The sequence below is a fragment of the Piliocolobus tephrosceles genome, chromosome 14 (assembly GCF_002776525.5).
Source record: "Piliocolobus tephrosceles isolate RC106 chromosome 14, ASM277652v3, whole genome shotgun sequence".
Taxonomy (NCBI): Eukaryota; Metazoa; Chordata; class Mammalia; order Primates; family Cercopithecidae; genus Piliocolobus; species Piliocolobus tephrosceles.
The window spans coordinates 11,061,234-11,085,199 of NC_045447.1; the positions used below are offsets into that span (position 1 = coordinate 11,061,234).

At 48.6% G+C, this 23,966-nt stretch overlaps 3 protein-coding genes and 1 non-coding gene across 13 annotated transcripts in view; 2 read left to right on the forward strand and 2 right to left on the reverse strand.

The window, feature by feature from the left end:
* LRSAM1 (leucine rich repeat and sterile alpha motif containing 1) overlaps positions 1 to 3,108 on the reverse strand; it is a 54,735-nt gene extending 51,627 nt beyond the window's left edge. For all 3 annotated transcript variants that reach the window (XR_002732583.1, XM_023217098.2, XM_023217095.2), the window contains exons 1-2: positions 2,922 to 3,108; positions 2,502 to 2,658 (exon numbers count right to left, since the gene is read on the reverse strand). The gene's annotated coding sequence lies outside the window, so the exon portion shown is untranslated. The remainder of the gene's footprint in view (positions 1 to 2,501; positions 2,659 to 2,921) is intronic.
* A 54-nt stretch (positions 3,109 to 3,162) lies between these two features.
* RPL12 (ribosomal protein L12) lies at positions 3,163 to 6,913 on the forward strand. Of its 2 annotated transcripts, XM_023217100.1 has the most exons (7): positions 3,163 to 3,313; positions 3,790 to 3,863; positions 4,845 to 4,943; positions 5,193 to 5,274; positions 6,146 to 6,232; positions 6,577 to 6,689; positions 6,861 to 6,913. In XM_023217100.1, exons 1-7 carry the CDS (start codon positions 3,277 to 3,279, stop codon positions 6,864 to 6,866), a joined length of 498 nt encoding a protein of 165 aa, XP_023072868.1. In that variant the 5' UTR covers positions 3,163 to 3,276; the 3' UTR covers positions 6,867 to 6,913. The 2 variants fall into 2 exon arrangements, with proteins under 2 accessions (XP_023072868.1, XP_023072867.1); XM_023217099.2 differs by having other exon boundaries at positions 6,577 to 6,909.
* Positions 5,939 to 6,068, forward strand: LOC111545987. Its single transcript, XR_002732604.1, has one exon. It is a non-coding gene; the product is annotated as a small nucleolar RNA SNORA65 (small nucleolar RNA).
* Positions 6,914 to 9,233: 2,320 nt separating the features above from the next.
* Positions 9,234 to 23,966, reverse strand: part of ZNF79 (zinc finger protein 79) — a 20,634-nt gene continuing 5,901 nt past the window's right edge. For 6 of the 7 annotated variants that reach the window (XM_023217104.3, XM_023217106.3, XM_023217105.3 and 3 more), the window contains 3 exons: positions 18,597 to 18,723; positions 17,819 to 17,914; positions 9,234 to 10,568 (listed from right to left, as the gene is read on the reverse strand). In XM_023217104.3, coding sequence (XP_023072872.1) covers positions 9,400 to 10,568; positions 17,819 to 17,914; positions 18,597 to 18,723 — 1,392 coding nt within the window. In that variant the 3' untranslated portion in view covers positions 9,234 to 9,399. The remainder of the gene's footprint in view (positions 10,569 to 17,818; positions 17,915 to 18,596; positions 18,724 to 23,966) is intronic. The other variant, XM_023217107.3, reaches the window with a different exon arrangement.

The window sequence follows — 23,966 nt, forward strand, 5'->3', positions numbered from 1 at the left end:
TGTGTCTTTCTAGTGAGTTCCATGGGGTCAGGGGTCACATCTTTCTAATGAGTTCCATGGGCGCAGGGGCTGTGTCTTTCCAGTGAGTTTCTTTTTTTTTTTTTTTTTTTTTGAGATGGAGTCTTGCTCTGTCGCCCAGGCTGGAGTGCAGTGGCCAGATCTCAGCTCACTGCAAGCTCCGCCTCCCGGGTTCACGCCATTCTCCTGCCTCAGCCTCCTGAGTAGCTGGGACCACAGGCGCCCGCCACCTCGCCTGGATAGTTTTTTGTATTTTTAGTAGAGACGGGGTTTCACCGTGTTAGCCAGGATGGTCTCGATCTCCTGACCTCGTGATCCGCCCGTCTCGGCCTCCCAAAGTGCTGGGATTACAGGCTTGAGCCACCGCGCCCGGCCTCTAGTGAGTTTCATGGAGGCAGGGGCCATGTCTTTCTAGTGAGTTCATTGGGGTCAGGAGTCACATCTATCTAGCGAGTTCCATGGGGCCAGGGGCTGCGTCTTTCTAGTACTGGTTCCATGGAGGCAGGGGCTGCGTCTTTCTAGTGATTTTCATGGGGGCAGGGGCTGTCTTCCTAATGAGTTCCATGGAGCCAGGGACTGCATCTTCCTAATTCCACGGAGTTCCATGGGGGCAGGGGCCGCGTCTTTCCAGTGAGTTCCATGGGGTCAGGGGCTGCATCTTTCCAGTGAGTTCCATGGGGTCAGGGGTTGCATCTTTCTAGTGAGTTCCATGGGGTCAGGGGATGCATCTTTCTAGTCCTTCTGTCAGTGTCCTGAGCCCACAGCAGGCGCTCAGTACTCCTTGTTCTTTGTTGACTAAACATTAAGCAGCAGGATGAGGTGGAGACAAAGACAAGCCAGATGACCTGGGTTGGGGCCCACATTTGCCACCGACCCATAGGTCTTGGCATTATCCTTTTCCTGTTCTGGGGAAACTTAGAGAAGTTTCCTCAGGCGCTTTCCAAGGCTGTTCTTTGAGGACTCTAACAGACTCTGCCAATGAATCACTTCTAGCCCCCTAGACACTGTCGGAGCAGGATCAGCAGGAACAAACCAGAGCCAGCCAGGACCTCGGGGAGCTCAGCTACATCAAGACCAGAGACCTCTGCGGTGAATACAAATTAAAAAGCAATCCTCAGCTTACCACCCTCAGTTATTATTCCATTTTATTCTCACCATATCTATTTAAAGTGAAGAAACAGGCCGGGTGTGGTGGCTCATGACTGTAATCCCAGCTCTTTGGGAGGCCAAGACGTGGGTCACTTGAGCCCAAGAGTTCGAGACCAGCCTGGGTAACATGGTGAAACCCCATCTCTACTAAAAATACACAAAGTAGCTGGGCGTGGTGACGTGCGCCTGTAGTCCCAGCTACTTGGAAGGCTGAGGCACGAGAATCACTTGAACCCAGGAGGCGGAGGTTGCAGTGAGCCAAGATCATGCCACTGCACTCCAGCCCAGGTGACAGAGGGACACTCTGTCTCAGAAAATAATAATAAATAAATAAATAAAGTGAAGAAGCAGATGCTTATTAAGTTCAATGGCTTGGCTGTACAGCCTGGATTGCAGCCTGGAAGCCAGCCTGGAACCATGGTCTCTCAAGTCCTGACCTGTGGGATTTGCCCGACTCCTTGGTGCTCACATAACTTGGCACACATGAAGTACACTGTCCTGAACTCAGAGCCAGGTGCTCACTGCCTGCCCAGGGCCTGCACAGTGTCTGTAAATATCAGAGCAGGATAAGGGATGGCAATGAGCCAGGAAGCAATCACCCAGGGAAGTGCATGGTGAGCAGCACAGGCTTTGGGATGAAAGAGAACTGGATTTGAATCCGAGATGTGCCACCCACGACTGCAGAGGTCACCTTGGTTCACCTCTCAGAGCCTCAGTTTCCTCATCTGTAAAGTTTAAGTAACCACGCTACCAACACTGGCTTCTGTGAGGATCCAATGACTTCATATATGTCAAGCGCGTAATACAGGACCTGGCACATGAGCGCTCAATAAATGTGAGCCACAAAGCACCCACATGCAAGCAGCATTGATTCAGGGCCCACTAGAGGAGCTAGGGAGAAGACAGCCATGGGAGGAGATGCAGCTGAAGAAGACATACACCCAGTCCTCAGAGGGATGGGCAGAGATGGCAGCTCTGCACCCACAGAGGCGGGGCTGTCTGGGGAGGCAGCCAGGCCTGCAGAGCCAGCTCAGGCCCTTCTTGTCACCCCACCTGCCTGCAAGGATGGGGAATGGTTTGAAAACAGCCCTCTCCCATCACTCCCTGATGTCCAGCACTTCTGCTCCCCAGTCACTAACCCTCCTGCACCCCCTTCCCGATGTGCAGCCCTCCCCGCTACTTCCTCCCAACCACCATTGCTCTCCCACCCCTCCCAGAAGATCAGCTCTTTCCAGGCTGCCCCACTTGCCTGTCCCTCCCTTTCCGACATCCAGCCTAGATGCGGGGGGAGGGCCACATCCATATTTCCTGGGGTGGGTTGGGCAGTGGCTGACCTGGCTTTGCAGATGGGGGGGTCCCCCACGTTGGGAACCGCGGGTGCACCCGAGGGCAGGCTGATCACTCGGAGGGCTTGGTCAAGGACTCGGGGCCGCAGACCACCCGGCACAGGGCCGGGCGGAGCCGGAGTCTGGTCTCCTTCAAACGCAGGTGCTGGGGACAGAAACTCAGAATCTCAGAAAGTCACGCAGACCGGGATGACGAAGTCTGAGGCTCTAGGAACCGCGGACTCTCAGAATGAAAAGCGGGACTGGATTTCCACATAAATAGACAGTTTTGATAACTAAAGTGCAGACACCAAGTGCTGGAGGGGGCAGGGGTCGCTGCGGTACTGGGGTCTCGGAATGGGACAACGGACCCCTCAGGGGAGGGGCAGGGCTCTGGGATTGGGTGTTGGGGACCAGGGTGACACTCACGATAAAGGAATATGGGAAACAGCTAGGCCTAGGATCACGGGAGCAACCCCTCTTCTCAGACGTCTCCGGAGCGAACTGCCCGATCTCCCTTTCGGAATCTCTAGCTTCAGCGCACCGCGGTGCCCAGCTCGCCAGCCGTCAGCCTCAGGCGCCTGCCCACAACAAACATGGCTACAAAAGCGTCTCTGGAAGGCTGGGCAGTGACGACAGTTCTCGCGATCGCCGGGTTTTCCTGCCTATATCCGGCGTCGTCCGCACGATTTCCGGCCTCTCGGCTTTCGGCTCGGAGGGGCAGAGGTGCAACTTTCTTCGGTCGTCCCGAATCCGGGTTCATCCGACACCAGCCGCCTCCACCATGCCGCCGAAGTTCGACCCCAACGAGATCAAAGTCGGTGCGTGCTCTAGTTGTGGCCGGGGCTGCGGGATGGAGCATCACTCGGCCCCGCCGCGCGTGCAAAGCTTTCTAATATGGGGCTCTTAAAGCCGCTTCCTCCTAGAGGCCTTCCCGGTGCTGCGCCGTCCTGGCCAAGCCTCAGTCTTTCTGGGTCTTAGCTTCTCCACGTGTAGGTGGGGAGGGAGGACCGAACCACCTGTGGCGGCTTGGGAGCCCGCAGGCCCTAGGGTAAGGCTTGTCTTCTGGCGTTTGGACCCACTGGGCTGGGTTCGCGGGCGACGGGGCTCTCTCCACGCCTCCGCGGTGTGAGGTTCGGAGCTGCCCACGCCCGAGGGAGGAGCGGGTGACCGGCCTCACGCTCGGTGCTGTTTCGAGAAGAGGCGGAGGGTGGTGTGTCCAGCCCCGGAGAGACGCTGAGATGGCTGTGGCTCGGGGGCTCCCTCTGCAGAGACACTAACCCTTGTTTTCCTCCAGTATACCTGAGGTGCACCGGAGGTGAAGTCGGTGCCACTTCTGCGCTGGCCCCCAAGATCGGCCCTCTGGGTCTGGTACGTCATCCCCGCCAAGGGGCATGTTTTCACTTACAGAGCAGAGTTAAGCGCCGGCTCGTGGAGTCACGACTGTGCCAGAGGTGCCCTCGTGGCTTGGATTGTCACCCTCACTAGGCCTGAGCCACTAACTAGTACTAGGTACCTTAGGAAGGTCATGCGATGAAACATCGAACCTGGTGCCTTTAAATTGTAATTAGCTCCATGTGTCTCCATTGCTGCTTTGGGGCACCTGAGGGGTGGGCCCAAGGGGGAGTTTTGAAGTTAGGAGTGGCTTAGTGACATTGGGCAGCCAATATCTATTTTCTCGTCAGGGAAGTGGGCATGGCATTGTTGGGAAGATGAAATGGGGTGTGGGTGAAGATCCAGTGAGCGTTACCAGCTGTGTTGTGGATGTAAACCTAGCAGTTAATGTGACGGGCTGTGCCTTACGCCTGCTGAGCAAGTGCTGGCTTCCCTGTCATTCTGTACTCTTGGATTTCCCTGAATTTCATTAGGCCTTTATGTAATCCTTGCACAGCGGTCCGCTGTCCCAAATGCTCTTCCCAATTGGTCTTTCTTAACCTGTATCTTAACTACTCTTCCTTGGCCCTTAGCTCAGCTGGCACTTAAGGGACACTTAGCAAATAATCAGACCCCCATCCAGGCAGATGGACGTGGGTGGTCTGACATGGGAACTAATATTTGGAAAGCTCCTTAGGTGATTCTAATGTCAGCAGGGCTGAAAATCCCCCTCCTTAAGCACATAGGCACTTAGGAGGGGTCTAGATTCCATTGTGGCCCAGTCTGCAGTCGACAGCCCTGGACAAGACAACCCCAACCCCCAATTTATGCTATGGTGATAGCTGTGCTGATTGGGAAGGTGCCCTTAGGTACTTGAGATAGCTTCCTTTGTTGCCAAGTGAGAAGTGGTGGGCAGGTTTCAAGGCTGTGGTTCGTTCACATCTGGACACCATGTTGATTACATTCCTTTATTTCCAGTCTCCGAAAAAGGTTGGTGATGACATTGCCAAGGCAACGGGTGACTGGAAGGGCCTGAGGATTACAGTGAAACTGACCATTCAGAACAGACAGGCCCAGGTATTTACTTGTGCTTGGTTTCGGGATTGGAGGGTGAGGGGACAGAGGTAGCAACCCTCTGGGATTCCTGAATAGAGTATTTCTGCCACCAGTGGTGAGCTGAGTGATTTTACCTTGTTGGGGAGGCTTTGTCAGGAGTACAGACCTAGGGCAGAGACTTGGACAGTGTGTGGCCGTGATTTCTGAAAGCCAGCATGCATGGCAGTATTCATTGGAGGCGGAGTATTAACCCAAGAATCTCCTCTGCAGATTGAGGTGGTGCCTTCTGCCTCTGCCCTGATCATCAAAGCCCTCAAGGAACCACCAAGAGACAGAAAGAAACAGAAAAACAGTGAGTTGTCTTTTTCCTAGTTTGGTTTTGGTAATGGTTTGTGAGATGTTTGATATATATGGCTGTTTTCCCTTAAAGGAAACCTGGGGTTGACATGGCTATTGGGTGTTGATACGGTTAAGGCTGCTAGAGCCAGGAGTATCAAAAAGTGCCATATATGCTGGGTGGCTCACACCTGTGTAATCCCAGCACTCTGGGAGGCTGAGGCAGGCGGATCACTTGAGGTCAGGAGTTTGAGACCAGCCTGGCCAACATGGTGAAACCCCCATCTCCACCAAAAAATACGAAAATTAGCCTGGTGGTGCTCACCTGTAGTCCTGGCTACTCTGATGACTAGGCAGGAGAATCACTCAAACCCAGGAGGTGGAGGTGGTAGCAGTGAGCCAAATTCATGCCACTGTACTCCAGCCTGGGTGACAGTGAGACACTGTCTCAAAAAAAAAAAAAAAAAAAAGTGCCCATGTAGTCCCTGTGTGGGGCAGGCCCCAGTCAGTGCATGTGGGAGGAAGACGTCAGCAACAGTGACCTATAATCAGGAGACCACATAGAGCCAGCAGGTACTGGGCAGTTTAACTGTCCCTGGCAATTTAAGCTTATCATTTCTCATCTCTAAAACAGTTTCTGCCATGGCAGATTTGTGAAGGCTTGGTTTTGCCCTCAGCCACCCGCCACTGCACTTGACCAGGTCTCTGTTGGCTAGTGCAATCCAGTGGTGAGCTGATAGTAAACCCCAGCTTAGGAAACAGGGTTGTTCTTCATGTGGATGACTCTGTGCCGAAAGCATGGGAACAGCCTAGAAATGAAATGAAGGACACATGATCTGCTTTGGCTTCAGACGGTAACAAAGCTTTTGCTGTTTTCTCTTCTGCAGTTAAACACAGTGGGAATATCACTTTTGATGAGATCATCAACATTGCTCGACAGATGCGGCACCGATCCTTAGCCAGAGAACTGTCTGGTAAGAGCAGGACAACATGTAACCGCTGTAACTGTAGTTGTGTTTTCACTGAGTGATAACGTTCTTCCCGCTTAAAGGGTGCTCAGTGAGACCCAAGATGGGGTGTTTTCTGAGACTGAAAGAATGGATGGATCTTAAATTGGATGTGTTTAATCTGGGCATCAAGGACCCATGGAAGCTTTGCATTCAGGGTCATGGGACTAGATGGAGCTCTGCACTCTGTATTAGGGGACCAGGAACCTCATTCCTTCCATTGCCTGCTATGAACCCCTTGAGTATTCCCCAGTATGAGGATTATGAGGGACTGAGCCAGCACCTCCAGTGCCACCATTTCTTTACTAAAGGAACCATTAAAGAGATCCTGGGGACTGCCCAGTCCGTGGGCTGTAATGTTGATGGCCGCCACCCTCATGACATCATAGATGACATCAACAGTGGTGCTGTGGAATGCCCAGCCGTAAGTGACTTTTTTGCTTCATTTTCCATTGTTACAATAGGGGCAAAAGGGGGGCCACCCAATGTATTCACAGAGATAAGCTGAGAAGTTTTGGAAATGGTTACTGGTGGGGTTGGGATAATCCTTTTAAAGTTTCCCTCTTACTGATAGACTTCTTTTCCTTTCCCACAGAGTTAAGCACAAAGGAAAGTATTTCAATAAAGGATCATTTGACAACTGGTGGATTTTTTGGTGTGGCGTCTTCCTTGAGAGAGCTAGCTCCTTTGTAGGGTGGTCAGTGGGGTCAAGGTGGCAGAGCCTGTGGAGAAGTAACAAGCACCTTGTAGTGGGTAACAAAACTGCCCTGTATGGGCTGGGCTGAGCTCAGAAAGGAAGCTTTTTTTTTTTGAGACGGAGTTTCCGCTCTTGTTGCCCAGGCTGGAGTGCAATGGCGCCATCTCGGTTCACCACAACCTCTGCCTTCAATGTTCAAGCAATTCTCCAGCCTCAGCCTCCTGAGTAGCTGGGATTACAGACACATGCTACCACACCTGGCTAATTTTTATTTTTAGTAAAGACAGGGTTTTGCCATGTTGGTTAGGCCAGTCTCGAACTCCTGACCTCAATCTGCCTGCCTTTGGCGTCCCAAAGTGTTGGGATTACAGGCGTGAGCCACCATGCCTGGCCAGGAAACACTTTTTGTAGACTATCATGAAGCCTTTCCTAAGAAATGCTCTAACACAAAACCTGAACACATGGGGGGTGTAGCTCTCCATCCCTGACCAACTGAAGTTAGAGTGGGTTGGGGGCCCAGGACCTGTTTCGCTAGCCATTCCAGTGCACAGCCAGGGCTCAGAACCAATGATACAACAAATAAACCTGGCCACTCTCCTGGACTAAGGATTAGTCCTGGACTAATCCTTTGGTTCTGTGAAAGTGAGGTTCACGTCATCTGTTTAACTGTAAACTGTTTTTCCAACCTTTTCTCTGAACTCAGGTGGCTTACAGTATTTGCTGTCTCACCTTGTCTTAAGTCTCATCTTCCCACAGCTGTGTTCCTTCTAATCAACTTTCTGGAGCCTGTGCTCATCACTCCCTTTTAAGATGAACCTTGAAGCACAACCTGGGAGAAGATTCTGGGTACTGGAGTAAAGGGAGTTGGAAATGGTGGCCCCGAGAAATTGATTTCCCCTTTATGACTCATTTGTTTGCACATTAGTTTTTGCCAGTGGCCTCTAGGTCAGTGCTTTTGTGTCACCCCAGGTTGGAGAACTACCTTAAGTGGAAAGGACTACCTGGACCCCCTGAGTTAGGGAGCGGATTCTATTTTGGATACAGTGGCTTTTTCCTGTAATCCCAGAACTTTGGGAGGCTGCGGCAGGAGCATTCCTTGAGGTCAGGAATTAAGACCAGCCTGGGCCACGTAGCCCGACACTTTCTCCAAAAAGCTAGCTGGGTGTGGTAGCTTGTGTGCCTTGCTACTTGTGATGCTGAGGTGGTAGGGTACAGAAGTAGAGACTTCAGCAAGCTTCACTGCACTCCAGCCTAGGTGAGAATGAGGGGCTGGCACAAAAGCATTCCAGTGTCCTAGAAGGGACTGCACTAAGTCACCAAGGAAACAGTAAATAAGACAGTAAGCAGGCCAAAGGCAAAAATCTGGATCTCTAATAGGAGGGGAACACTACTGTTCTCCATGAGGGAGAAAGGAGAATCAGGAGCCCTGGGCAGTTTATGACTCGCCTGCCTCTGAGTCCAGCATGGCTGTCACACACCTCCCCGTTCTGGGTGCTTCCTATTCTCCATGGAAAGGGATGTGCCTCCCAATTCATTAGCAGCACACTCTACCCTCAACACGAGTAACCTCTGGGTGGGCTCTTTTGTTGAGATGCAGTCTCGCTCTCGCCCAGGCTGGAGTGCAGTGTTGCATTCTTGGCCCACTGCAACCTCTGCCTCCTGGGTTCAAGCAATTCTCCTGCTTCAGCCTCCTGAGTAGCTGGGATTACAGGCAGGTGCCACCATACCCCACAAGTTTTTGTATTTTTAGTGGAGATGGGGTTTCACCATGTTGGTTAGGCTGGTCTCAAACTTCTGACCTTGTGATCTGCCTAGGTGGGCTCTTTCTGACAGCAACAAGCTCTACAAAGGCTGGGCCTGGCTGTGCTTTTCTGAGCTTTGGAACATCAAGGAATGTTCCCCACCTTAAGGAGATTCTTAATAGTTGGCTCTAGAATCCCTTTTCTCACTTGTATTTGTATTTATACCTCCCCCTGCCCCAAATTTGATGGTTTTTCAATCGTTGCTGGCCAATGCTCTGAGTTCTTTAACAACATTTCTCATTACTTCCAGGAGAAACTGCCAGCATTGCCCAAAGACTTGGCTTTGATGTAGGAGCCAAGTTCTTTACTCATTGATTTGGTCACTTACTCGGAATAAACTCAGGTTTCTGGAATGCCTACCAAATAAAGTGCTTTGGCCCACTGAATAAAGGCAAACCTACAACTGAATGGAGCCCTGGATCTTTTGATGCTTACAGAAAGAAGGTGTTACAGAGCTGAGCGTCCACACACAGCATGTGAAATAGCGGCTATTTACTGAAGGTGTTTTTGCATGTGGCTCTGGGCTGCAGACTCTTAAGTTAGATGTCTTCAGATGCTTTCGAGCCTTTAGCATTTCTCAGATCCTCACCCATCTGTCCTGAGTCGGCATGTCCGGGACTCCACCATGTTCCTGGTTACTCTCCGGCGTGGAGTCTCTGATGTCTAATGAAGGCAGAGCTGCACCGGAAGGCCTTCCCACACTCGCTGCATTCATAGGGTTTCACGCCTGTGTGGATTCTCTGATGCTGACTAAGGGATGAGCTCTGGTTAAACGCTTTACCACACTCGTTACACTCATAAGGTTTTTCTCCGGTGTGGATTATGTGATGTCGAATGAGGGCTGAGCTCTCACTGAAGAATTTCCCACATTCATTACATTTGTATGGCTTCTCCCCGGTGTGGGTCTTTTGGTGGATTATGAGATTCGTACTCTGGCTGAAGGCCTTCCCACACTCGCTGCACTTGTAGGGTTTCTCCCCGGTGTGAGTCCTCTGATGGTTTGTGAGGTTTGCGCTCTGGCTGAAGGCCTTCCCACACGCAGCACATCTGTAGGGCTTCTCCCCGGTGTGAATCCTCTGGTGCTGAATGAACGCTGCGCAATAACTGAAGGCCTTCCCGCACTCACTGCACTTGTAGGGCTTTTCCCCTGTGTGAGTCCTCTGGTGGTTCGTGAGGTTTGCACTGTGACGGAAGGCCTTCCCACAGTCGCTGCATTCGTAGGGCTTCTCTCCGGTATGAATTCTCTGATGCTGAACAAGAGCTGAGCAGTCACTGAAGGCTTTCTCACACTCGCTGCATCTGTAGGGCTTTTCTCCGGTGTGAGTTCGCTGGTGTTTGGTGAGGTTAGCGTTCTGGCTGAAGGCTCTTCCACATTCACCGCACTTGTAAGGTTTCTCTCCAGTGTGAATCCTCTGGTGCTGAATGAGAGATGAGCTCTGGCTGAAGGCCTTCCCACACTCACTGCACTCATAGGGCTTCTCTCCAGTGTGGCTCTTCTGATGCTGAGAAAGGGAAGAACAGTAACTGAAGGCTTTGCCACATTCATTACATGCATACGGTTTCGCTCTGTGAGGTTTCATGATTCCGGAGTTCTTGAAGCTCTTGGTGTGCGTCTCACGTTTGCGAGGTCTCGCTTCCATGGGCACTCTCTGTTGTGGAGAGAGGACTGGTCTCAGGCTGAAGCTCTTCTCAAGCTCACTGGTCCTATGGTCTGAATCCCCAGGGGGCATCTCTACATGGGGGTCTTGGAATGATTCTTCAGAAAGGGCTTGCTCTGGTGGTGATTCAGACACAATCTTCCAGCCTGGGGAAAAAAAAAAAATGAGAAAAGCTGTTGTGTTCCCTTGGTGGAAGGAAAACCAAAGGCTGAAGGAGTCTGGCCAAGCTCTTACACACACAGGTTTGATGACTCACCTCCTTTCATAAGAGTGTAATGGAGCCTACTACCTACTGAATTCAAAGCCATCATAATGTTGTAGTGCAACGCATTACTCACGTTTTTGATGATGCTGGTGTAAAAAAACCTACTGCACTGCCAGTCATATGAAAGTACAGCACATACAATTATGCACTATACATAATACTTAATAATTACGAATGCTGGTGTAAAAAAACCTACTGCACTGCCAGTCATATGAAAGTACAGCACATACAATTATGCACTATACATAATACTTAATAATTACGTTACCAGTTTACATATTTACTATACTTAATATATATTTTTAATTGAGACAGAGTCTCACTCAGGCTGGAGGGCGGTGGCATAGTCACAGCTCACTGTAGCCTCAGACTCCTGGGCTCAAGCGATCCTGCCACCTCAGTCTCCTGAATAGCTGGAACTACAGGAGCACACCACCATGCCTGGGTAATTTTGATATTTTGGAGAGACAGGGTCTCCCAACATTGGCCAGGCTGGTCTCGAACTCCTGGACTCAAGTGACCCTCCCGCCTCGGCCTCCCAAAGTGCTGGGGATTAAAGGTGTGAGCCACCACACCCAACCTATACTATGCTTTTAATAGTTATTTTACACTACTCCTTCCACTAAAAAAAAAAAGTTATCTGTAAAACTGCCTCAGGCAGGTCCTTCAGGAGGTTTTCCAGAAGGTACTGTTATCTTAGAGATGACAGCTCTATGCTTGTTATTGCCCCTGAAGATCTTCCAGTTGGACAAGATATGGAGGTGTAGACAGTGATATGCATGATCCCATCAGGTCTGGGCTAATGTGTGAGTTTCTTAGTTTTTAACAAGAGTTTAAAAATAAAAATAGTACTACACACACACACACACACACATTTTGAGACAGGATCTCACTGTCGCCCAGGCTGGAGCACACTGGCACGATCATGGCTCACTGCAGCCTTGACCCCCTGGGCTCAAGTGATCCTCCCACCTCAGCCTCTGAGCAGCTGGTACTACAGGCCCGTGCTACCACATCCAGCTAGTTTTTGTATTTTTTGTTGAGATAGGGTTTTGCCAAGTTGTCTGGGCTGGTCTCAAACTCCTGGGCTCAAGTGATCCTCCTACCTCAGCCTCCCAAAGAAAAATGTGTGAAGTAAACTTACTGTAGCCTTAGTGCACAGTATTTCTAAAGTCCATGTACAGCAATGCCCTCAGTCTTCACATCCACCCACCACTCACTCACTCACTCACCCACCCAGAGTCCTGCAAGCTCCACTCATGGTAAGTGCCCTACACAGGTGTACCATTTTTTATCTTTTATACTGTATTTTTACCATACCTTTTCTTTCTTTCTTTTTTTTTTTTTTTTTTGAGATGGAGTTTCACTCTTGTTGCCCAGGCCGGAATGCAATGGTGTGATCTTGGCTCACTGCAACCTCCACCTCCCGAGTTCAAGCGATTCTCCTGCCGCAGCCTCCCAAGCAGCTGGGATTATAGGCATGCACCACCACGCCCGGCTAATTTTGTATTTTTAGCAGAGACAGGGTTTCACCACGTTGGCCAGGCTGATCTGGAACTCCTGACCTCAGGTGATCCACTCACCTCAGCCTCCCAAAGTGCTGGGATTACAGGCATGAGCCACCATGCCCAGCCTGATATGGAGCTTTGCTCTTGTTGCCCAGGCTGGAGTGCAATGGTGTGATCTCAGCTCACTGCAACCCCCACCTCCTGGGTTCAAGCAATTCTCCTGCCTCAGCCTCCCAAGTAGCCGGGATTACAAGCATGCGCCACCATGCCTGGCTAATTTTGCATTTTTAGTAGAGACAGGGTTTCAGCATGTTGGTCAGGCTGATCTCAAACTCCTGACCTTAGGTGATCCACCCACCTCAGCCTCCCAAAGTGCTGGGATTACAGGTGTGAGCCACCACACCTGACCTTGAATTTCTATACACAGTCTTCAGCCAGACTGCCTGGGTTCAAATCTGGGTTCCACCTCTTACGTGCTCTGTGATTTTGGGCAAACTGTAATCTTTTGAAACCTTGGATTTAATCACATGTGAACGCAGCTCCCTCATACAATCACTGTGAGGATTAAATGAGTTAAGACACATAAAGGACCCAGAATGGTAGCTGAGACACAGTAAATGCTATCTGTGTGGTTGTTACTCTGGACCTTCTCCTTATAAACCATCCTAAAGCATGAAGTAGGCTTCCCTCAGAACTGCAAGTGCACACCAATGCCCCCAGTCAACCAAGAGCACAGAGGCCCCCATTGCAGGCTGAGAGCGTCTCTGTGTAACTTGGGAGTCCGATCATCTATGGGTTTGACAGTTTTTAAAAGCAGACCATCTATTTGCGTTAAAAAAAAAAAAAATCAAGAGGAAGAGTGACAAGAAAAGAAGCCAAGGGAAGAAGGGGCAATTCAGAGGACCACGTGATGCTCACAAACGGCGTGTCCCTCAGCTCACCTCTCTCGAGTGCTGGCTCCAGTAGAAGACTGATGACATCTCAGGCCTGACACACCCCAAACAGAGCTACTCATCTCCCTTTTAACCCAGCACCTTTGTTAATCTGCCTACTTACCCAACTGTTCAGGCCAAAACCTAGGGTCATCCTTAATGCCTCCTCCTCTACATCTCACATCCAATCCACCAGCAAGTCCTGTTGGCTTTAACACCAAAATATGTCCTGACCCCTCTCTTACAGGCCACCATCACCTCACATTCCCATGTCTGCAAGAGCCGCCTCCTAACTCACCTCCCCGCTCCCATGCCTGACCCCTGAATGTCCATTCTTCACACATACGCTGAATTCTTTTTCACCAGTGTCACTTGCCAAACGCTGAATTCTTTTAAAACATAAATCTCATCCCTTCCCTGCGTCAAAACTCTTTAATGGCTTATTTTCTTAGGTGACTAAAATCCAAACACCTTACCATGGTTCCAGTGCCCCCGCACAATCTGTCCCCCACACACCACTCTTCCTCCCATTTGCTAAGCTCTGGCCACACAGGTTTTCTAATCCTTAAGCAAGTTCATTCCCACATCAAGGTCTCAACATATGCTGTGGCCCAGAATGTTCCTCTCCTAGGTCTCCTCCACACAGCTGGCTCATCCCCTTCCTTCAGATCTCGGCTCCAATGTCATCTCCAAAGATGACATTTCCTCTTCATCAGCTCTCAAACAGCTCCCTCCCCTCTATTCCCAACTCAGCCTTGTGCCACAGTCACTAATCCCTTGTACTGCTTTATTTTCTTCACACGACTCATCACCATAAAAAGTAGATTAGTTATTGTTTGCTCAGTTTATGTTCTTCATGAAGATGTAAGCAGAGACTATGTCCTCATCCCCGCTCAGCAAAGGGGATACGTTTTACCCATGGCAGCTAAAATGATGCCAGGTACATACCAAATGCTTAATGCACATTTGCTGATTGATGAATGATTCAATGAATCAGAATTAGTACAACTGGCCAGCAGGGTCTGGGAAAGTGTTAACACCCACCACAGAAGTCCCTAAAATGAGCAGCAGGGAGAATGGCACTTTCAACTCCTGGGTCTGCCGCTTGGGAGGGGTAGGGTAGAATAACCCAGGGCCCAAACCCAGCTCTCAGAGGCACAGTGATGCCCAGGACATGCTGTGAGTTAGAGCAGAGGCCATTTTGAGCTCCTCTAATAGCCAGAGTGGAAACTTGCCCCCGACGACTTCTGTTCACTATCATATAGCTTACATAACTCGACAGTAGGCAACTTTTTTCATATATGTGTTAATTGGTGAAATAAAGATTTTATCATCTACGTTTTTCATATATGGAAACATGACTACATAATTCAGTGGTGTGCCTGGAATCCATGTAGTTAATGCATGGCAAGCAGGGATTTTGAGTATGTGTCTTTCATACTCAATGAGATATTATAAGATACACGTGTATATGTGTGTGCGCGTGTGTTGTGTGTGCGTGTGTGTGTATTTCACCCACAGTTCCTGGCTCATAACTCCCACAGCCACTGCTACAGTCTTTTTTTTTTTTTTTTTTTTGAGACAGAGTCTCGCTTAGTCGCCCAGGCTGGAGTGCAGTGGCACGATCTCGGCTCATGGCAGTCTCTGCCTCCCGGGTTCAAGCGATTCTTGTGCCTCAGCCTCCCAAGTAGCTGGGACTATAGGCGTGGGCCACCACACCCAGCTAATTTTTGTATTTTTAGTAGAGATGGGGTTTCCCCATGTTGGCCAGGCTGGTCTCAAACTCCTGACCTCAGGTGATCTGCCCAACTTGGCCTCCCAAAGTGCTGGGATTACAGGTGTGAGCCACTGCGCCCGGCCATTGCTACAGTCTTCTGTTAAAATGTCAGAGCACTTTAGGCCTCAGAAACAGACTCTCTCTCTCTCTGACCTCCCCCTGCCCTTCTTTCACCTGCCCAAGCAGGACTCTAATCTGACTGTGGGCCATACGACCCTCATTCCAGAGAAGATCCTGCCCCATACCCTGGAGGAAGGAATGCTGCACAGAGGCCAAGAAGAATCTGCACAGAAAGGCTCTGCCGGGTATCCCCACTCAGTCTACTCGTGTTCAATCAGGCCCTTTCTGTCCAATCTCATTACGATATGCTGTCCGTGCTTCAATCACGCCTATCCAATGAATCAAAGGCCCAGGCAGGCAGGGTTTGGAGAGCTTCAGAGAGCTGAACACATGGAGGCTCCTGCAGGGCGGCTGTCCAGGGAAGGCATGAAAGCTCCCTGCACCTTCTCCACACCTCGTCCCGTGTATCTCTTCATCTTCATCTTTTCTAAAATAAATGCTTCCCCAAGTTCTGTGTCCTTTCTCTAACAAATCAATGTAATCCAAAGAGGGGTTGTGGGAACCCCAATCTGAAGCCAGTGTAGTTCTGGAGGCCTGGACTTGGCGACTGGTGGGAAGGGGCAGGGGGCACCTTGTGGGACTGAGCCCTCAACCCGTGGGATCTGATACTATCTCCAGGTAGACGGTGTCTGCTACAAAATTAATTGCTTGCTTGGTGTATGGGGGAAAACCCCACCCCTCTCTGCTCACAGAAGTCTCCTATGTTGACTCCTGCTGTGTATAAGGGCAGAGGTGGTGGTTTTCCGCTCAGGGGCCCCCACACCCAGGGCTGCTTCTACTGCCCTACACTCTGCCTCAGAGCACCTCCTTGGTGGAAACACCCCTTTCCAACTCCTGTTTCTAATGATGTGGTGATTTCAACCTTTGGGACCACTGTACTGGGGTGAACAGAGCCCCACATCATGTCCACCTCAAAGTACAGAATGTGTCCGTGCTTGGAAACAAAGTCTTTGTAGATGTAATCAAGCTAAAATGAGGCCATACTGGATTAGGGTGTATTAATGCCCTAAAAAGAAGGAAATCCGGACACAGGAGAATGCCACATGAAGACGGACAGAGATTGGAGTGATGCAGCTAAAAGTCAACGAACGCCAAAGATTGCTGGCAACCACCAGAAACTTGAAAGAGGCAAGGGAAGATCCTTCCCAGAGCCTGCAGAGGGAGCCCGGCCCTGCTGACACCTCGGTTTCAGACCTCTAGACTCCAGAACTGTGAGCGAATCAAATGCTATTGTTTTAGTCCACCCAGTTTGTGGTTATTTTTTATGAGAGCCCAAAAAACGAATACAGCAACCTTTTCAGGGGTCTTGAACCCCTCTGAGACTATCATGAACACTCTTCCCAGAAAAATGCAGTTGTTCCCCTCACCACTAAACACTGCTCTCAATTTCTGAAGCTCCATAGAGGACTTCAGTCCTCTGTGTAGACTGTATAGAACACAGAGATGCCCAGGCAGTGGGGGCCTTGGGAGAAGAAGGCAGCAAGGCCAGGGAGGCTCCCTGCCACAAGGCAGTGTCAACAAGCATGAGTGGTGCCGGGCACGCCACAAGGGTGAGGTAACATGCAACAGGCTGCTTAGAGGATGGTAAGATGGGAAGGAGAAGAGGCAGCTCCATAGAACCATGCAAAGAGTGCTCCCGGGGCTTTGCGCTGATTGCCCTGTCAGCAGCAATAACTTATAACTCAAGAAATAAAGCAACAAATAGACAGGTTGCATCTTATTTTTATTTATTTTTTTTAAGATAGAGTTTCACTCTTGTTGCCCAGGCTGGAGTGCAATGGCACGATCTCGGCTCATTGCAACCTCTGCCTCCCAGGTTCAAGTGATTCTCCTGCCTCAGCCTCCTGAAGTAGCTGGCATTACATGCACCCGCCACCACGCCCAGCTAATTTTTTTTGTATTTTTAGTTGAGACGAGGTTTCACCATGTTGGCCAGGCTGGTCTTGAACTCCTAACCTCAGGTGATCCACCTGCCTCAGCCTCCCCAAGTGCTGGGATTACAGGCGTGAGCCACCGTGCCCGGCCCAGGCTGCATCTTTAGAAACATGTCAAATGTTGTCACCTCAAACTGGTTTAATTCATTTGTACCTTTGATGCCTTAAGTCTCAAACATCAAAAGTGACTGGGTCCCCAGGGAAAAGCTGCTGAGGCCCTGCCAGAGGTGGCACCAGGGCAGAGGCTGAGAGAGATGAGGGGAGAGAGCAGCTGTACATGGGTGGTAAGAGAGATGCAGTGGAAACTATGGTCTCCTTTCCTTCTGTTTTCCCTGAGTGTCTTAGTATTGGCCCTTTGGAAAATTCTGGCATGGCCACGCAGTAAGAAAGGAGGAGCAGAATGAATTAAGGGGCCAGATAGGGTGGCAGCAGGAGCTGTGACACCCAGTGGCATGGGTAAAGCTGGCACCTAGGATCCTCAGTGAGGGAGACCCCAAGCAAGGAATGTGCTAGCAAAGATGACTCTTGCTTCCCAACAATAAGGAAGGATACTCTTTGGAGGCCAGGGACATCACACGTCCCCCCAAACACCTCCCGGCCCTGGGAGCCTCTGTAAGGATGAGGTGAGGAAGAGTGTGTTTTAGAGGCAGACAGAGCTTGCTTCAAATCCCAGCCTTGCCACTATCTAGCTGTGAAGCTTTGAACCAGTGAGCCAGCCTCTATCAGCATCATTGCCTCATCTATAGAATGGGGTAATAGTGCCTACCTCACAGTTGGTATGATCATCAAATGCACTCATGTGTGATTTAAAGGGGCTTTTGCTCCCAAGACTCCCATTCGCTAAGTGCTTGCTCACATACCTGGAGAGGGACTTCGCAGGTCTTCGCCCTCCAGCATCCATGTGCCTTCCCTTTGTTCCAACTGGGAGTTCATGCCAGGCTGGGAAACTGGAAGTCCTATTCAACGGGAAAAACAGGCTTTAGAAATTGTAAGTAGGAACAGCCACCCAGAACTCAGGGGAGAGCAAGCAGGCCAGTCGGATTGTTCATTTCATTCAGACGACAACTACTTATTGAGCACTTACTTGGTGCCTGCACCAGGGGCTACAGCAGTACATAAGAGATACGGTACCAAGGTCTTTTTAAACACCCTTTTAATTTTAGAGACAGGGTCTCACTGTGTTCCTCAGGCTGGTCTCAGGTGACTCTTCCGCCTTGACCTCCCAAAATGCTGGGATTGCAGGTGAGAGAAACCTCACCCGGCCATGCCAAGGCTATAGAAAACATTTCTGGAAGGAGCTAGGACACAGCCTCAAGGAGGGGTCAAGCCAGGGAGCTAAGCTAAACTCACAAGTTCCCAATTTAGGAAGATGGAAACTTACTGCACATAGAGGAAATGACCTGAGGGTTACCCCACTCCTCCTGGGAAATGAGAGAATGGGGAGGTACAGCCTTGGGGAAAGCAAAGGGAAACTGCCTATTTGCCAAGTGGGCATGCAGAGACCTTCCCCAAGAGAACAAGAGGAATAGGCACCATTGCTCTGGTACATCACAGCTGTCAGAAAGCCCTACAAACTGGAAAGCAAGTGCCATGGATTTTCAGAATTGAGTGAATTGAAATCTTAAACCATTTCCTTACCTAGTAGGACAAGGTTCCTGGACTTTTCTGGTACCCCCTCCTTATACCTCTCCCTTGGAGTAGACACGAGGCACCTCCACCCTTCTTGTGCAAAAGCTACTGTCACACTGCTGAAGAATGTGGATCCCTGAAAAAACAAGCACATTTCACCTTGCCAGTGGCCTTAGGATCTAGGGTGATGGGGTGGTTAACGTTGGCAGTTTTGGGGGAGCTGGAAAAGAGTCTTCGAAAAGATTCAGGTCTCTGGGTAGTTGAAGAAAATGGCCGGCTGCAGTGGCTCACACCTGTAATCCCAGCACCTTGGGAGGCCAGGAGGCAAGGCAGGTGGGTCACTTGAGGCTAGGAGTTCAAGACCAGCCTGGCCAACATGGTGAAACCCTGTCTCTAATAAAAATACAAAAATTAGTTGGGTGTGGTGGCAGGTGCCTGTAAGTCCCAGCTTCTCAGGAGGCTGAGGCAGGAGAATTGCTTGAACCCAGGAGGCAGAGCTTGCAGTGAGCTGAGATCGTGCCACTGCACTGCAGCCTGTGTGACACAGCGAGACTCCATCTCAAAAAAAAGAGAAAGCATTTATTGATCACCAGCACTGCAGTGCCTAACACTAAGATAATCTGACATACACACACACACACACCACTGTCTCTTGTCTTCACACATTTATAATTCTAGTAGACTTTATGTATAAATAAAGTGTGTGTGTGCGTGTGAAGTAACTGGGCAAAAATTAATGGGTGCTTGGGACTTGAAGAGATAATACAGAAAGAGCAAAATTAGAATGTGAGTTGATACAGTGAAGAGTCAGGTGCAAATTATCACAGAAATGTGAAAGATGAATTTTCAGAACATTTAACAAATATTTCTGTGAACGCAGATATCACCCAGTACAACAGGAGAGCCAAGTATGCACACAATCAAATGTAGCATGAGTCAAAGAAACAGACTAGGTGCCAGGAGAACAGAAAGGCGGGGAGGAAGGACCACAGAGTGAAGGCAATTACTGAGCTGGCCTTGAAGGAGGTTTCCGGATGGAGCAAGAGAAAGTTATCCAAGGCAGGAGAGGCACCATGAGCAGAAGCATGGAGGCGAGACAGTCCTTCTGTGTTTAGGAAATGGCAGGCAGTTTGGGTGGGGGGATGAAGCGTGGCAGAAAGGTTGTTGAGGTCAGAATGTAAAAAGTCTTGAATCACTTGATAAATGTGATGCTTTTATCCCTCAGGCAACAGGGAGCTGCTGGAAAGCAACTGTGTCTTGAGATGGAGGCATGGAGAGGTGGTTTTAAGAACTCCAACAGTGTCAGTGTCAAGTTGAGAGAGGATCCTGCTTGAGGACAGGGACTAGATGCAAAGCCAGAAATGAACTTTGTGAGAGAAGAGTTGAGAATGAATCAAAGATGTTTCCTGCTTGAAAGACCAGACAGATGACAGTGTCATCACAAAGAGGAGAAACATGGGAAGAAGGGGTCTGTTAGCAAGGGAACTAGTTTGTTTTGGGGCCCACAGAGTTTAAGGTGGCCATAGGAAATCCAGGTGCAGATGTTCTATCACAGGTGAAAACATGGATCTGGAGTTAGGAGACTGGGCAGGAGCTATAAGGCACACAGGTCAGGTGAAGCTGTTCATGTAACAAAGCAGCACATCCTCCATGTAATGCATCCTCTGCTAGGTACAGGGCGTGGGGGCAGGGGTAGCCAGATGGAAAGGGAAGAAACAAATCGGGAGATAACACAGTATTAACCTAACGCAGAAATCGTCTCCTGGCCAGGCCTTACAGGAACCTCAAAATCAATAAAACGCAACAGAGAGACCCATCTTCACCTGCTGTTCCTCATCTGTTCCCAGCTCAGGCAGTGGGGCCAACTAGGGGACCTAGTTGGCCAAGCCAGCAACCTGGGTGTTATCCTCTCCTTTCCTGCAGCATCAATCCCTACTGATTCTTCCTCCTAATATCATGAGAATTCACCTGTTTATTTCCACTCCCCTACCACTGCCTTGCAAACCAGCAACAATTTCCATATTGGAACCAGTCTCCAGGCCTCTGATTTTACCTGCTCTTCCAATCCATTCATCACACCGAGAGGTTCTTTCAGTGAAACAAAGAGGGTCACCTTTTAAAATGAAGAAATATTTATGCAGGTGGATCACCTGAGGTCAGGAGTTCGAGACCACCCTGGCCAACATGGTGAAACCTCATCTCTATTAAAAATACAAAAAACTAAAAAATATTTAAAATCTTTGTATAACTTTAAAATAATCAAGAAAGTAACATCCATTATAAAGATATAATGTCACGAACCAAATAACAAAGAAATACATAATACGTAAAGAAAAAGCTGCAGGAAATGCAAAGAGAAATTGAGAATATTAGGATTTTGAGAGATGTTAAAGTAACTCAGTCATTGACAGCCCACAGTGAATAAACAACAAAAAGAATAAAGACATGGAAGATGCAACAATTTAATAAGGTTGAGCTGACAGAGCTATCAAATGCTATACCCTGCAATCAGACTGCGCTGGCATTTTGTGTTGACAAGAGACACAAACTCCATCCTCATAAAGCACAGACCAACCACATGGGCAGATAAAGAAATCAAAATCATAATTTTGGAGTATCTAAAAAAAATAAAATACACAGCCAAAAACTTTCAACGTAAACAAGGAAGGAAGAAGGGGAGTTAAGGATTCAACTCAAAAAGTTAAAAAATGAATTTTTTTTTTTTTTTTTTGAGACAGGAGTCTTGCTCTGTCACCCAGGCTGGAGTGCAGTGGCGCGATCTCGGCTCACTGCAAGCTTCGCCCCCGGGTTTATGCCATTCTCCTGCCTCAGCCTCCCGTGTAGCTGGGACTACAGGCACCCGCCACCATGCCCGGCTAATTTTTTTTTTTTTTTTTTTTTTTTGTATTTTTAGTAGAGACGGTGTTTCACCGTGTTAGCCAGGATGGTCTTGATCTCCTGACCTCGTGATCTGCCTGTCTCGGCCTCCCAAAGTGCTGGGATTACAGGTGTGAGCCACCGCGCCCGGCCAAAAAATGAGTTTTAAAATAAACCTGAGGAAAGCAGAAGCAAAAGATTAATAAAGAAAAAATATATTAATACAGAGCAGAACTGACAAGGAAATCCAAGAGCAAATTTTAAAAACGAAAATAAAGAGCTAATTACCTAGTCAAGAAAAAAGGACAATTCCTACTCTCATAGGACTATGTGAAAGAAACAGTGTGTTAGAGAGCAGGGCACTGGCACAAAAACAGACACACGGACCCAGAAAGGAGAACCCGGAAATAAAGCCGCACACCTCTAACCACCTGATCTTCAACAAAGTCGAGAGAAACAAGCAATGGGAAAAAGACTCCCTACTCAATCAATGGTGCTGGGATAGCTGGCTAGCCATATGTAGAAGAGTGAAACTGGGCCCCTACCTTTTCACCATCTACAAAAATTAACTCAAGATGGATTAAAGATTTAAATGTAAAACCTTCAACTGTAAAAAACATACAAGAAAACCAAGGAAATACCCTTCTCGACCTTGGCTCTGGCAAATAATTATTGGCTTAAATCTTCAAAAGCAATTGCAACAAAAATGAAAACTGACAAGTGAGACCTTACTAAAGAGCTTCTATACAGCAAAAGAAAACTATTAGGGCCAGGCGCGGTGGCTCACACTTGTAATCTTAGCACTTTGGAAGGCCAAGGCAGGATGATCACCTGAGGTTAGGAGTTCAAGACCAGCCTAGCCAAAAAGGTAAAACCCAGTCTCTACTAAAAATACAAAAATTAGCTGGGTCTGGTGGTAATCCCAGTTACTTAGGAGGCTGAGGCATGAGGATCGCTTGAGCCTTGGGGGTGGAAGTTGCAGTGAGCTGAGATTGTGCCACTGCACTCCAGACTGGGTGACAAAGTAAGACTCTGTCTCTAAAAAAAAAAAAAAAAACTATCAACAGACTCAACACACAACTGAAAGAATGGGAAAAGATATTCAAAAATTTGCATCTGACAAAAGTCTAGTCTCCAGAATCTATAGAACTTAAAGCAACAAGCAAAAAACAACCACGTTAAAAAGCAGGAAAAGACATGAGCAGATACACTTAAAAGACATACAAGTGGCCAACAAACAGATGAAAAAATGCTCATCATCACTAACCACCAGAGAAATGTAAATTAAAACCATGACGAGATATTCTCTCACACCAGAAATAATGGCTAATATGAAAAAGCAAAAATTAATAGATGCCGGTGAGGCTGCAGAGAAAAGGGAAAGGTTGTAACTGCTGATGGGAAAGTTAACTAAATTAGTTCAGTCACTCCGGAAAAAGTTTGGATAGTTCTCAAAAAACTTAAAACAGAGCTACCATTCGACCCGGCAATCCCATTACTGTGTAGATACTCAAAGGAAAAGAAGTCATTCTACCAAAAGACGCACGCACGCGCATGTTCCTCATCGTGCTGTTCACGGAGACATGGAGTCAAGACATGGAGTCAACCCAGGTGCCCACCAATGCTGGTCGAGATAAAGAAAATTCCACATGTGGAATAGGAAATACATGTGGAATACGATGCAGCCATAAAAAATGAAGGCATGTCCTTTGCAGTGACATGGATGCATCTGGAGTCTATTACCTTAAGTGAATTAATGCAGGAATAGAAAACCAAATACTGCATGTTATCATTGATAAGTGGGGAAGCTAAACACCGAGTATATATGGACACAAAGATGGGAACAAAAACCACTGGGGACTACTAGAGGGAGGAGAGAGAAAAGGGGGCATCAGCTAAAAAACTACCTATGGGGTACTACGCTCCCTACCTGAATGATGGTATCATCTGTAACCCAAACCCTGGCATCACATAATACAACCATTGAATAAGCCTGCACACATACCCCTGAATCTAAACTAGTAAGGTGAAATTATTTAAGAAAAAAAAAAGAATGTCTTAGAAATGATTTGGTAAAATATGCAGTGAAATGGGAGAACGTTCATCGATTTCTGCTAAGTGAAATAGAAACATGACAGAGCAGAATAAACCCACTTTAAGAATATGAGCTGGGCACAGTGGCTCAAGTCTATAGTTCCAGCACTTTGGGAGGCTGAGGCCGGTGGATCACTTGAGGTCAGGAGTTCCAGGTCAGCCTGGTCAACATAGTGAAACCCTATCTCTACTAAAAATACACAAATTAGCCAGGTGTGGTAGGATGCACCTGTAATCCCAGCTACTTGGGAGGCTGCGGCAGGAGAATCGCTTGAACCTGGGAGGTGGAGGTTTCAGTGAGCCAAGATTGCGCCACTGCACTCCAGCCTGGGCGACGGAGCAAGACTCCAAAAAACAAGAAAGAAAGAAAGACAGAAAGAAAGACAGAAAGAAAGACAGAAAGAAAGA